Source organism: Thunnus maccoyii, chromosome 6, assembly GCF_910596095.1.
Source record: "Thunnus maccoyii chromosome 6, fThuMac1.1, whole genome shotgun sequence".
Taxonomy (NCBI): domain Eukaryota; kingdom Metazoa; phylum Chordata; class Actinopteri; order Scombriformes; family Scombridae; genus Thunnus; species Thunnus maccoyii.
The window spans coordinates 3348227-3362961 of NC_056538.1; the positions used below are offsets into that span (position 1 = coordinate 3348227).

Consider the following 14735-nt stretch of genomic DNA (forward strand, 5'->3'; position numbering starts at 1 on the left):
ACTAAATATTTACACTAGGTTTAGTATTAATAGTAACTATTGCATGGTTGGTGTAATGATTTGCATTACATTACAGGTGTTGCTTTTACTGTGTTTAGCCCCAGTCAGCAGTGATATAAGCCATGCATATCACAAAGCTGGTCTGATACATCAAACTGCATGGATGTAGGTGTGAAGCAGAGCATTTCACTGCGCAGTCAGATGGATCTTCAGCACCTTCAGCAAAGGCTTTCAACCATGTGAGTGTTAGACACTCAACACAGAAATTACAGACACAAAATTTACAGACATGAGCACCTTCATGAATAATGTAGGGACAACATCTGACAGAGACCTGCTGTTTCGTTGGCAGACTGAGCTGGGCTGTAAAATGTCAATCTACAGGCCCAACTACACACCTTTTGTGTGATTTACCAAAACTAATGAAATATGTAAATAGTATCATTATAGTATAGAGCAGTATAGTACTATAAAGCAACTTTTTTGTATGTCAGATAGGTTAAGCACTATTCATTATGTTCCACTGCATTTTAGAAATGCAAATATTCTTAATGTTAAACCATTATTAGCAGACAGTACCACTTATGCACACATGAAAAAAAAAGAAGTATAAATCACACTTCACTTTGCTGCCGTTTAAAATTGCAGGAAAATTTCACAAAGCACAATAACCTCAGTTCAGTTGAGACATTACTCTAGAGCTCAGGTTTATTTTCTCTTAGCTTTACAGGATTTCAATGTGTCTCTAAAACATAAGTTAGAATTCTTCATTGTCATAGAGTTGCCAATTAAAAGTGAATTTAGACTTAAACAAGAGATCTCACAATTATGTTGTCCAGGCAACATAAATGGGAATGAGCAGTATTTAGCACATATGAGGGCAAAACAAAGTGTGAATAATTTATTGTCCTTTCTAGGCATGGTAGGTGCAATGCTCAGTCTTTGCCAGTGACACGGTAAAGTGGGCCAGATCTTTCTGCCAATTGGGACAGGGTGGTGAGCAGCCAGATAGAAGCAGTGAACTGTAGTCTTTCTCGCACTTTTACACTTCCCCTTTCTTCCTCCCTAACTATCTCCCCATCTTTCACCTCCTCTGCATCCGGCCTCTCTATCTCCTTCCCTGTGTCCCTGGTGTCAGTGAGCTGTGTGGCGACACATCGCAGCTCCTCTAGTGCCTCTGAATTATGGAAGGGGTTTGGAGGCGATGGCATTAATGAAACATGCAGCCAGGAGCCACATTTCGCAGTGGCGAGGGGAGATGTGTTGTTGCGGTGTAAATTATTCAGCCTCAAAATATCACAGCAACCATCACGCCAAGACTGGTGGCAAGAAGCCACCTGCCACCTCTGGCCTGCTACTCTTCCCTTGTCATCTGCTCTACACATCCCAGCCACACTGGTGGTGACAACGGGATGCTGCAAAAATGCTGCCTGCTGCCCAGAGAAGTCACTGATGAGTTCCTTTTCTTCTCTTTAAATCGCCAAAGAAAGAAATAGGAACCAGAACAGAGTAGGATATAAAGTATGTGTTCGGAAACATTTTCCATTCACAGTCCCATTTAAAGTTCCCTGAAAAGAACAGTAATTTGGTATTTATTAAGAGAAAAACAGAGGTAACGGTCCATTTCTACACTTCCAATTAATTAATCCCAATAAATTGCTAGCATAAACTAGAGAGTCTTATAGTCAGCGCACAGCAGGTCAGCTGAACATGGAAAAATGTGAAATTTGTCTACAGGCAAGCATACGACTCAACATGTATTTTGAGTAAAGTTGAAAATAATAAATGAACAATCAATTAATATTAGTCAGAGTTTTTATTTCAAGGACATCCCTAATTTTCCCTGCAATGAATTCCAATTCCAATTTACATTCTTATTTCCAAGAAGCATCCTTGGAAATTATTTGGCCACATTGAAAATATATCACTGTCTTTATTGTGCATATGAATACAATAATCTTTGCAAACACTGTTCTACACTGAATGAATAGGATCTACACTGAAATGCCAGATAACATGGCAATATGTAATAAAATTTTTATCTTTTAAATTAGGTTAAAATAATCCTGATAATGCAATATCACTTTGTTACATTCACTTTGTGAAAACATTGCAGTTTAAATATTCTGCAGACCTTAAAAACTGTTCAGTTTATCAGATAATGATTTTAGTGATGAATGAGTTGATTAATCAGTTTAACAACCGGCAGAAAATTATTTGCCAAATATTTTGATATTGACTGATGATCAATGAATCATTTAGTTAATCAAGTTATTTATCATTAAAAATGCCAAAGATTCACTATTTTCAGTTTCTCAAATGTGAGCATTGGCATTATTATGAAATTGAGTCTTAGGTGATCTGTAAAGTTTCTACATTAAGGTTCATTGTATTTCAAATGCGTCAACAGCAAGAAATTACAGCTATTATGGTTGAAGGAGATTTCTGAACAAGCAGATGACTGAGGCTCCATTTGACATGAATCCTGGTAGTCTTAAACTAAGCCGCCAAAAAAGTTCCAGCTTAGTCAAACAGCAGTAACCCTGAAGTTTCCACTGTAAAAACACATATAAAACATCACTTTGGCTCTGAAAGAAATTCAGGAGGGATATGCTACACTGGGAAAATTGACCCATGAATCTAATCTGCTCACAAACAGACAGAAACAGTCTCACTTGGAGATAAAAGTACTTCTGGAGCTGTGTGCTGCTTCAGATACCCCTGAGCTGCCGGGGACAGTGCGTGCTGGTGGGTATTCACCCTGCAGTCCGGTCTGACTTTGATTTGACACATGCTCGGCAGAGCCCAGGCGCCAGCTCTGGGTGCGTCTTCACACAGACAGTGAGGCGACATCACCTAATGGCCCTTATCTCAGTCTCCTTTAAAAGCATCTTGTATTCCCTGCCATCTTTTCACCTCTGCAAAACCCTACTTTTTTTTTTAATAAACCATCAGTCCCCCTCTCCTGTGGAGCATTGGTCCCTTCCTTTGGCAGCTGGGACCAGACGACAGGCCCCATTGTGGTTTTAATGGGCATTAACTAGGGGGCTGTTGAGGCTAAAGTGCTACAAAACCACAACACTGGTGCACCCTCTCTGGGAAAGCATGTGTGTGTCCATGATTATGGGCATACTTGTGTCCAACGTATCTTAAAAAGAAATGTACTGAGCTGTATACTAATGCCAAACACTCAAGTTTTATTTGCACTCACCTGACTGTAGTGCACTAAGGTTATTCCTGGGAAATAACCACCACAGCTACAGAGATATAAATGCAATTAATTTCACAACCCCAACCCAAAAAGACACAATTACATTAGTGATAGTGAAAATCAGATTTGTATTGATTTTATTACAAATTTTAATTGCTTTCATTTTATGTGCTGTAAGAAGATAATATAACTCGACTTAAACAGTGTCAGTGCATCGTACTGCGCACTTTTGACTTTATGTGTGTGCATGTGAGGGCAGCAAATAAACCCTTGAGGGATAACCCTTTGACCCTTTTTGCCTCACTGCTCTCTCTGTCTATCACAGAGCCAGCTGTGTATAAGGAGCTGATAGCCATCACCTAGACACACTGAACAGGGATGTCTGGAGATGACCTATCCTCTCTGTGTTGCCAACATACACACACACACATCACCATGCAGACGGGACTCAGTGGCACCAACAAGGCCTCCATGGGCTCCAATTAATACCCTAGTCCTTCATATCCCCTCATCTCCTCATCTTTAAGAGCTGACTGCAGATTAAATATTTATGCATCAGCATAGAGAGAGAGATAGAAGACTCCTACATGGCTATCAATAATAAAAAAACATCCCACAGCTCATAGACGCTCCTTGGCTGGCATCGCAGGCTGACAAAAAAGGTAAAATGAGAAAACAACAAGGCCTCGAGTCTTAGCTTTCCCTAACAATGTGGATGTCAGTGTCATCAGCTGTTTGAGAGCACAAATGGATAGCAAGCAAACAAAGATTGCAGAGAAATCAAACCAATGATCGCTGCATGTGACACAATAAAATACAAGTCCAACATGAACCACGCAAATATGCCAGAGGCAAAAACAAAATCTGCCAACGGCAAAAAAAACTGTGGTGGATCTCCATTTGACTGAAAATTGTGTGTCCTCTTGAACTGAGTCATCACGGGAAAACAGTCCTGTATGTCAGTGATGCCTGACTTCCATAATTCATCGTGTGTCCAGTTGAAACAGGATGTGAGAGTAGGTTATAACAGGCGGAGAGGCTGTTTAGAAAATCCAAAATGCTTTGTACATATCATGAGCTTCAAAGATTTATAGTTAGTCGCTGACACACAGTCGCAGTGTGTTAGGAAGAGGAGGGCAGCCTTTTCACTGTTGCTGATGTCTACCAAGTTTGTAGAGATTTTAGAATTTTTCATGATAAAGAAGGCATGAGGGATTTTTGTAGCATGGCACAACAAAAGGTTAAGATAATATATTTTGAATGTTAATTTACACACTTAATATTTTTCCTAATGTGTGGGAGTGGGTACAAATATTCATGGTTGAGGACCACTCTTTCACACTGCCTCTTTCTTCAGATCAATTATATTTACTTAAGTATGGATTACTCCTACAACCTTGGTCCTTTTAATGAAGGTAATGAAGGACAAAAATGTCAGTGATTAAAAACAAAATATTCATTTGCAGCAAGAAGCAGGGGTCCTTCAGCATAATCATAATCATTTGCAGCACAAAATGTTTAACAGTTTAAAGATCCCCTCCAGACCCATTTTAAGATGTGTATAAAATATATATTTTTGAGTGAAGGGGGACTTTAAGCGTTTATTGTACTTTATGATAAGGAGTGTTAAAGTGGGAAAGGGGCAGCTGGTAAGTACTGTGCTTCCCACAGTAAGTAGGTTAATTGACCATCATTTCCAACTGACCAAAGTTACATGTAACACATGCAATGTGGACAAACACACACAATGATAACTGAAATCCAGTTGGCCTTTTGTAAGCTAATGTGACAACTAAGCTACAGTGGACATTCATTATGCATGAACAAAAACGTATAACAAACAAAGGGGGACAAAGTGTCTATGAGTGTGCTCTCAGGAGTGCCCTTATTAACTGAAAGAGGATACAGTTCTGAGAGGATGACTGCATTTAACAAGTACCTGACAATTACCTCTATTGATTAGTAGTGATCTACTGTAACATATGACACCACCAGCAGCTGCTTCTTCTTAGCAGCGGGAACTATTGGAATCCAGTGTAGGCTTAAAAACTGCATGAAACAAGTTGCATGTACAAATATCTTAATACAACAAAGCATTGGACATGACTCTAATATGTGGTCTCCAGCTCCTCCCAGTGGTAAGATGTGAAAATGAGTGTTGCAACAGCAAACTCTCTGCCGCCATTACATTACAATGTAATTAATAAGGTTGGGTGTATATAAAGATGCATGCTGGGGGTGAGCATTTACTTTACACAAGTAAGAACAGTATACATTGTGTATCAATGAACATTATCAAAACTTAAATTCAGCTATAATATTGAAAAATTGTAAAAAGAACTGTTGTGTTGAACTGCATTACAATGAGCAGACTAGTAGCATTTTCTGGGCATTCCATGTGTATAAAATCACACAAGGTTGAAGACAGCAAATATTTTACAGAAATGATTTTTTAGGGCTATTTGAATTTTTTTTCTAGGATTTGTGGCACTTCATAAAAGATGACAAATTTACAGACTTACAAATGACGACACAAAGACTGTTTTTCCTAATAGCATACCCTCAGGGTCCAAGAGTTAAATAAGTTGAGCAAGTACTGCTGAAAATGTGATCCAAAACTGGCATTAAGCTTGTAATTGTTGCACCACACCCTTAGGGGCCGACCAGTGTAATTCTCAAAACCTATTCCTATTTTGTAACAATCAAAAACAAACAATTGTAAAATGGCACATGTGACAGATGAATGACTTCAATATTCCCTTCAGACCAGTCATTTCATGGCTCACTGTTTAAGTTGAGTATGTGTTAGTGGTATATTTACCTTGTAAGAAGGCAAAAAGCAGAGCACACCCTTAGCCACAACTTGGCAGACATGCAGCAGGAGGGCACCGACCTCATCCTGGAAGGCATACGTTTCAGCATGTTGGAAGGTGGCACACAGTTTTCTGCCTTGGGGTCCAGCACCAACAGTGCCAGCCCACACCTGCAAAGAGGAACACTGTATATTACATAATATTATCAATATATTTCATATTATATGCTTACATGGGAGAGAACATGGTCAAATTAAAAGCTACTGAATGTAGCTGAGTCATCAAGGCTATGTATAACTGGACTGTCAAAAATCCTTAGTATTTGATTTCTGATTCCTTCTGAAGACATGGGGCTTCATTTATCAATGCACCATTTTGTGATTAAACCATCCCTATGCTCATTTCTATGCATAGAATCCAATTAATTGAGAATGTAGCGGAGAAATGTACATAGATTTACATTCAGAAACAATTCTGACGTGTGTACCAACAAACCCTCACCAGTAAACAGGTGTAATCGCAGTTTAACCAGTTCCTGATATACAGACACTCAAACCAACTCTACTTTTAAACATGTAAGCATGATTGATAGATTATAAATGATGGTTCCTGAAGACGTGCATTTTCATTTGTATTAAATAATTAGTTTTAGAGTGAAAGTACAAGTTTCTCTTGTACTGCATCACTGAGCACCTTTGACTTCAATCAGAGGATCTGTAATTGACATCAATTGTAATTTATCTGCATTAATAGTGAACTGATACATGTGTACTGTAGTATTAATTTCAACTGATATGACTAAACCAGGTATATTTTCTGTTATGCTAAAAAGTTTCATTTTGTATTATAGTGATCTAAGATTTTCAACTTTGAAAGATGAAAAGAGAGAAAGTTTGCAATTTATACATTAAATTTAGGGAAGCAATGGGTATGACAATATTTTGGCTAAAATTATACCTCTGCACACTCGGGAGACCTCAAAAAGGAACATACATAAAATGAGACTTGAGCTGCCATATTCTCAGAGTCTCAGTGACATGGGTAAACATACTGACCTGGGACTTTTTGATAACGTGGTTGGCCTCCAGTTGGATGGAGAATTCCACCCCAAGTTCTGAGGAGAAGGACCCCATAGGTGACAAGGTTCCTGATGTCAGCACAATGCTGCGCACTGCCCCACTTAAATCAGAAAAGGCCTGGGAGACACGGACACAATTAACATCTAACAGGTGATTCAGCAGTAATCTAAAATTGCTATAAGCATTTAATGTAAAGGGGGCACAATAGCTCAATGGAGGTTGAGGAACAGGAAAAAGTCTTTATTTTTATTGACATATTATGTGCCATATACTTTCATTTCAGACCCCATCACATCAGATTCCTCTCACATGGCAGGGTCTAACATAGTCTTTAAGTTTATAGAACTAGATGATATACAAGAAAATGATCTGGCCTACATGGCAGGGTCTACCACGTCTAACCTCTCACCACAGCAGGGTTGAGGCACCAGAAGCTTAGAGTCAGGACTTCTGCCTTGACTCGGACACTCTGGCGTTGTCTGCGGCGTTGCCTGACAATGAAGCCCTGGGCATCAGGGATGTCAGGTGGGACCTGGTTTGTCCAAGTGTAGCTCTTCTGCAGAGCGACTCGGTAGTCTTCAGAAAACCTACAGACACACAGAGCAGAAGTAAGCTACTCTTAACTTCTATAACCTATAAAATAGTTCATCCAGTACACTGACAGGACTTCTTCTTTGGGTCGTCTCTGACCTGCAGTTGTCCCTGTAGAGGAAGTCCAGCACCATGAAGAGGCTTTTGAGGACAGTGGAGGTCGATGAGCTGATGGTTGGGACCTGTACCATGTCCTCTTTACCATTAACAAAACCAACACGCTCCTCTTTCTCCAATACTGCTGCCAAGTTTTTCTGTCACAGAAAAAGACAGTGGAAGAGATTCATGGGAAATACTCTTATTATAGAAAAACTGCATCCAAATAAAAACATGGAGTACATATTAAAATAGAAATATAACATTATTTGCTGTTTTTTTTAATATGTTTTCCATAAATAAATGCATCCACATTGGTGCTCGTGTGAAAAATGAGGACTAGACTTCCCATGAACCTGTTTTTTCCCCTTTCCATCCATGACAAAGTGATTTTTCTGAAGACAATAAAAGTGAAAAAGTTGAGGGATGTATTAATTTTCATAACCTCATAATACATCTTTACAAAATTCACACCCACCTTCAAAACATCTTTTTATTGTTATGGTGTAGAGAAACTGTGGTTTTAATATTTTTAGTGTTATGGACATTCATTTCTACTTGGCAATTAAAACCTAGGATTTGCCAAAGCCAGAAATATTCATACGGGGCCATAATTTTCTGTTAGGTCTCTAATGCTAAACACATGCACATCACAGTGCAGAAAGCCTGAATTGAGTGACATGATAAAACTGGCACTATATGAGCTCCTGCAAATACTGGGCTCTTTCTCTGTTTTTTCTTCTTGGTGTTAGGCTGGGTCAGGCCTCGGATATTGTCATACACTGTCCCTCTTCACCAAAGAATAAACCAATAGTTTTCCCACTAAATCCAACACAGATAGCTTCACAAGTTCAGCCTAAAGCGATAACCAATGAAAACCCAGCAAGTAGTACATCGTCTAAAGAAGGTGTAGGAAGGGGTCATGTCATTATTGCCCCTTTCTAATGTCCTCCCTTACAGACTCGCATACATACACGTTGACAACGAGACAAATTCTTCCTACAAGAATAAACACACAGCTCACTAACCAGCATCATATGTACTTGTTTGTGATGCATGTAATTTCTAAATCTGTTGATTTGGTCCAACAGTGCTGTTGTGCGTATTAACAGGTAACACCTGTTATAACACGGTCTGGCTGGGCTAGCACTAGTCAGTCACAACAGCTCCTGGAGCTTCCCATTCTTCTGTTGTCTTACCCCTGGCTTTTTGTTCACCAATGCACATTATTTCATTCAATAAAAAGTTGTTGATGAAGGAAACAATTTTTACTGCAATAGAGAAGGTTAAATAAAAGTAAATGGCACAGCACAGCTAATAAGCCAGCTAATTTGCATGTCAAAATTCACCAAAGTTGAACTCAATGTGAAAAAATTTGCACAGATTTACATAGTCCCATGAGCGAATCTACTGATCAGGTATTCCACTGAAATGAGCTGAATTTGTTGCGAAATTTCACTATTGAAAGTGCTAGTGTGACCAGGCCTTAAAGCTTGTGGATTGAAAAGGTTTGGAACTGGGCTGATATCTCAGTTAAGCGGAGCTGCTAACTGCTGTGTCACGTTTCAGCTCCGATGCAGCCACTGGAGCTGATCGCGGCCACTCTAGTCAATGCTTGTGATCCCACCAGGCGCACCGCAGCACATTTTAGAAGCGTCCCAGAAGCGGCTCTCCTCTCCACTGCGCTAAAGATACGCGCCCCGTCTATTTTTGACGGAGGCCACGTCAAGCTGTACAGAGTATATTGAGCTGGGCGGGAGGTCAGACACAGAAACAGCATAGAGCATCCGTTCAATTTTCAAAATAAAACACATCATGCAGACTCCTGATCGTATATCAACAATAAATACAATTAAAACAGACAAATGAAGAAATCATTTAACTACTTAGCCTACTTACCCATTGTAGAAACACAAAAATCAAGGAAAATGACCAATAAAAACAGGCACTTTAGTTGCGCTACTACTGCAGTACTGATGGTAGGTAAAGGGTAGGGTTGACTTGGCTGCCGTAATTACTGTAGAAGCAATGCAACTGAATTTAAAAGGTGGATGGCTTGACCACAGTCAAACTGCTTCGCTTTTGAAACACTCCTGATGGGGTAGGATGCCGTGTGGAGGATGGAACAAAACCGTGTTGAATCAAACGTGACGCAGACACACCTGGTGGGATCTGCGGGTAAGCATGAGGTAAACCTCAAGTCTACAAGTAAGATAGCTGGTGTACCTTCAGAATGCTAAAGGTTTCAGCAGTAATACCAAGGCCGTGGAAAATGCCCAGTACATCCTTCCCACTCCAGACTTTAGAGGCACTCTCATATCCCCGTTCAGACATCAGGCCTTGGCTCTCCTGGATCCAGCTACACCATAAACAAAAAGACAACCGGAGTAAATATCTATTCAAATTATGAGAGCCACATATGAGCATAATTTTGTCACTGAATCACTAAGTCACTGACTTGATCAGGCTATAGCAGAAGTCCCTAAGGGACTCATGTTCAGGGCATCTGATTTTATTGTTGACCATGCCGTCAAGCTCATCTCTGCACATCAGCAGACTCTTGTGGTCTAACGTGAAGCTGGCACTCTCCCTTGCACAGTCCTCAATGTTATGGGCTTCGTCCAGCACCAAGATCTGGCCTGCAAGGTTGATCTCCATCTGGTAGAGGAGGAGATTGAAAGCAGTGATGAAGGAGAGAAAAGGAGTGGTTAATTCCTAAACTCTACATGCTGTATGATCTGCCAGTTACCAAGATACTTAAAATTTGAATTTGTGTAATAACAGGTGTATTATGTTTACTGTGGCATATTTTTAAACCAGTAACAGTCCCATCCATCTTCCACCATTATACATCTGTCCATTCATGAGTCTATCCCTCCCTAAATTCCCCCTACCTTCTTTTCCAAAGTCTACTCACACTCTCTCTGATCATCGGGTCAAGCAGGTAGTTATACGGACAGAAGATGATGTAGGCACCCTCCATAAGTTCCCGAGCAGCATAGTAAGAGCACGAGCGGATCCGTCTGCCCAAAGAGACTAGGTCCTCAATGTCCCAGGCTTTATGGAGTCCATGGACCCACTGCAGTGTGCCCTGGTCCCGCATCCTCTGGACACCGTGGTAATAACGGCATGAACGGCCCTGAAATATAGACACTTTTTTTAGTGATACAGAAAAATTAGAGTTAGAGAGCTTAGAGTTAGACCAATGTATGATACTGCTGTCTATTGACTGTTTATTAGGGACTGGAAACAAACAAGTCAGAATCATACAACTACAATTACTTTAGGCAGATAACTTTTTTTTTGGATCACTTGTTCCTACTTTTGTTTCTGGTGTTTTACGACCACTTTGGAGACAGGGTCCTGGAACTAAATTCTGGCACTGCTCGGGAAGTAATACTAAATGCACGTTTCAAGTATTTTCAGTGGTTGCTGACAGTGCTTTCATTTGTGACTGGTCACACAGATGCATCCTAACATCCCAACAAGGAGGACTACAACAAAAAACAATATTAAATAGAGCTGAAAGCTGCAATAATCAGGGTCCAAGCCAATTGTGAAAAACAGCAGAAGACCAGATTCAGATGACTTGAGAGATTAAAATGATGAAAGAATTTTGATTCTAGGCCAAGCTCTTTGAGAAATTGTAAAAATGTAAACTCGCTTATTACAGCATCACTTTGAGGTCAGTGAGTGTCATTATATGTGCCCGAGTAGTGGGTAGAATTTGAAATCCACCTGCCAATTTTTGGTGTTCCTAGATCTTACATTGTTGTTTTTCTTCACAGGGTCAAAATAGGCAACCTTTGACTTAATATGACCTCAATAAGCACTTGAAAATATACAACATGCATGACTTGCTACATTGTTGCCAAGTAGGACTTGCCCACCCGGGGATTTGGACCCTGGACTTTTGTATCATAGTCAGCAGCTTAACCCCTGGACAATCGGCTCTGCTGGTAAACACACTGTCTTTAGTTTTCACAACCTCAAAGTTGAGTACAACGGAAGTCTATGGGACTTTATGTAGCTGAAGTTCAAATACTAAATTCCAGATTTATAGATAAATAGCTAAAAGACTGATCACAAGATTGTTATCAACAAAGAAATGTTTTCTGATATTTTCATGAAATTTGCTTTGTGCAAATTGAACTGGTGACCTTACAGTTATACAGCTTGTCTTTAGACCACTAGACCATCAGGAGAACACAGTTTAGTTGACACTAAACATTAACTTAGTTGTGCATACATTAAAGTACTGCATTGAAGTCAATGAGAGTGAATAAGTTGGATGAATGAAGCGTGTGTGATGCATGAAACAAAACACAAAACCCTAACCCATCTGGCTGTTGGAGGCCTGGGAGGAAGACAAGAGAAACAGGTTAACAAGGATGCCACAACTACCCAGGTGCAGGTAGTTTCCTGATGCCCTCTCCAACCCTGCCCACCAGCTCCTGAGCCAGGAAACCAAACCAACTTCACAAGCAGAAGGCAGAGAGAGGGACGTCATAAAACCTAAAAGAATTCACAACAATTTAACTGTTGGGGATACAATTCTGAAAAAAACTCACACATCAACCTGCTTTTCTCGGGTGTATTGTCAAATATTTTGGTGAAATGTGTTCAAAAATGGGAAATTACCATATTTTGTGCATTGACTGAGTAATCACCCTATGTGGTACTAACCAAATTTCATATGAATCCGTGCAGCCGATTACAAGATATAAACCTTTCTCATTTGTGGCACCTACTAGTGGCAGAATATCCCAGGACTGCGTAGCAAAGCTCAGATCTAGCATCCGAACACAAGCACCAAGTTTGGTTACCATAGCTTAAGCCAATTTTGATTTATGAGTGTTGATGTGAAATTTAACTTAAAGACACAGGTCTAAAAATGTATAATTTCAAAACAGATTGATGTATTGAAATTTCTTTGATAACTTTTGATCAGAAAAGTCAGTAGATGATCCTGTCTAAGTTTCGGGACAGTTGGCCCAATGGTTTCTGACGAGTTCTCGAAAATAAGATTTTGAGAAAATTGAGAAAAAGAGACTAAATTTGACATTTTTAGAGCAGAAGACCATTGGAGCAAATGAATTGAGAGATTAAAATGATGAAAGAATTTTAACTACAGGCCAAGAATTGAGGGAGTAATGTGCAGTCAACAATTTCTTACCAAATAAGGAGATCAAGCATTAACAACCACCTCACAGTACATTTCCACTGTACCTACAGTAAAAGTGAGAAAACATTATGTAGTCGGTCCCATTGTAGCCTATTTAATGACATACATCAATCCTGGTTTGAACAAGACTAACGTTGGACTAATGGTGTTTTCCATTAACATGACTTAGCAACCCAAAACTGAACTTGTAGCCGTTGACCCAGGTTTTCAATGATCATCCAATCCTTCCCAGCTTGTAAAATACAATGGAAAAGCAAGGCAGAGCGGACCACCTTTGCGCTTTCTCAAATGTTCAGGTTATGGGAAGCTTCACGTTAAGGGTCGTTAAGTTCCCATAGCGGAAAAAAGCTGTAATAGTCTGATGTCATGTGCTACAGAAGGAGTCAGGGGATCATCAAAGTCATTAGGATTCATCCTCAAGGCACCATGGATGTATGTAGCAATCCATCCAATAGTTATTGAGACATTTCACTCAAACCCACAAATGTCAACCTCATGCTGGCACATTAGAGCAAAAGTCAGGAGATTAGAGAAATATATAGGATTCATCCTCTGGGGAGCATGAATGTCCATCCAATGTTTTGTTATTACAATTGAAAATCCATACACATTATCAACTAATAGCTTTGATCTTCAGAAAAACATTGATAGAGGTAACAGTCTTCAGAATCTACAGCTTCCCATTCTGTAGTCACCAGTAATCCACAAAGTATAACATATGTATCATATGAACTTGATAATATTTCAGAGACAATTGGGTTGTTTAATTTCTTCTTTTCTCTTTGGTTTCCACTTTGACCTTAGATCAGGTGTTACTGCTATTGAAGGGGTGTATATGTCCTGACACTCATATATTGAATGTACTAGATGTGTGAAGAAACAGCATCTCATGTACTAAGCATCAATTACTGTGTCAGCAGAGGTGCCTTCTTTAGATGTCCCACCCTGTTCTTTATGAATTTTAACAGCTTGAGGTGACACTGTCACACAGGTACTGTACATTGTTGGACTCAGTAACCTCCAGACACAGTAATCATCTCTGGATGAAATGGTGGCCTTCTCACAATGATGTGCTAAGCTTGGACACTCTGCTGACACTGAACCCTGTGTGCTCAGTGAAAGGGGAGTTGGGGGGATTAGCAGCCACGCAGCCACCTTTAGGAAAGTATAGACAGCTTACAGCTCTGTTAAAATGGAGGGCAGGTGTTTTGATTGAAGACACTCTTAGCCAAATGATCTGTGTTTCTGTGTATGAATCACTGTGTCTGTACAGTGTCGTAACCTGACGCTGACTAGACAGACCCTGAGGTGATGAAGAGACAGAGCATTAGTGACACCCACTCTACTGTGGGGTTATGACTGGGCCACCTATTTCATGTGACAAAGTGAGATGATTGCCATGGGAGGCAAACACCTCCAATGACAGCATAATTGTCCTCATTACAGTAGGCGCCTCAACTTTAGGACAGTATGGGGGGTTACAAGTGTCTCATGTCTCACTCAATGGCTCTTGACATTTCAGTGTGTCAAAAAGAGTCTGCTGGACCAATTGTGGATATTGTTGCAGCATAATTGCTGCTCTGAGGTTACACTGTTGAAGGAGTTTTGTCTGGACTTAGCAGTTACTTGTGGGCTTGTGTTACAACTGTACAATAAACTCTATAGCAAAGGTTCCTTCACAGTACATAATGGTGAAAGGTCAAGGGAGTATATGTGCGGGAGAGAAATCAATTTAGATCAACATTTTGTGTCTGTTTTAT

The 14735-nt window shown here is 40.0% G+C and overlaps 1 protein-coding gene across 6 annotated transcripts in view; it reads right to left on the reverse strand.

Annotated features, from left to right (window-relative positions):
- Nucleotides 1-14735, reverse strand: part of brip1 (BRCA1 interacting helicase 1) — a 119013-nt gene that overhangs the window by 90029 nt on the left and 14249 nt on the right. For all 6 annotated transcript variants that reach the window (XM_042414961.1, XM_042414962.1, XM_042414963.1 and 3 more), the window contains 7 exons: nucleotides 10708-10929; nucleotides 10249-10448; nucleotides 10017-10149; nucleotides 7794-7948; nucleotides 7513-7690; nucleotides 7080-7220; nucleotides 6033-6194 (listed from right to left, as the gene is read on the reverse strand). In XM_042414961.1, the coding sequence (XP_042270895.1) occupies nucleotides 6033-6194; nucleotides 7080-7220; nucleotides 7513-7690; nucleotides 7794-7948; nucleotides 10017-10149; nucleotides 10249-10448; nucleotides 10708-10929 (1191 nt within the window). The remainder of the gene's footprint in view (nucleotides 1-6032; nucleotides 6195-7079; nucleotides 7221-7512; nucleotides 7691-7793; nucleotides 7949-10016; nucleotides 10150-10248; nucleotides 10449-10707; nucleotides 10930-14735) is intronic.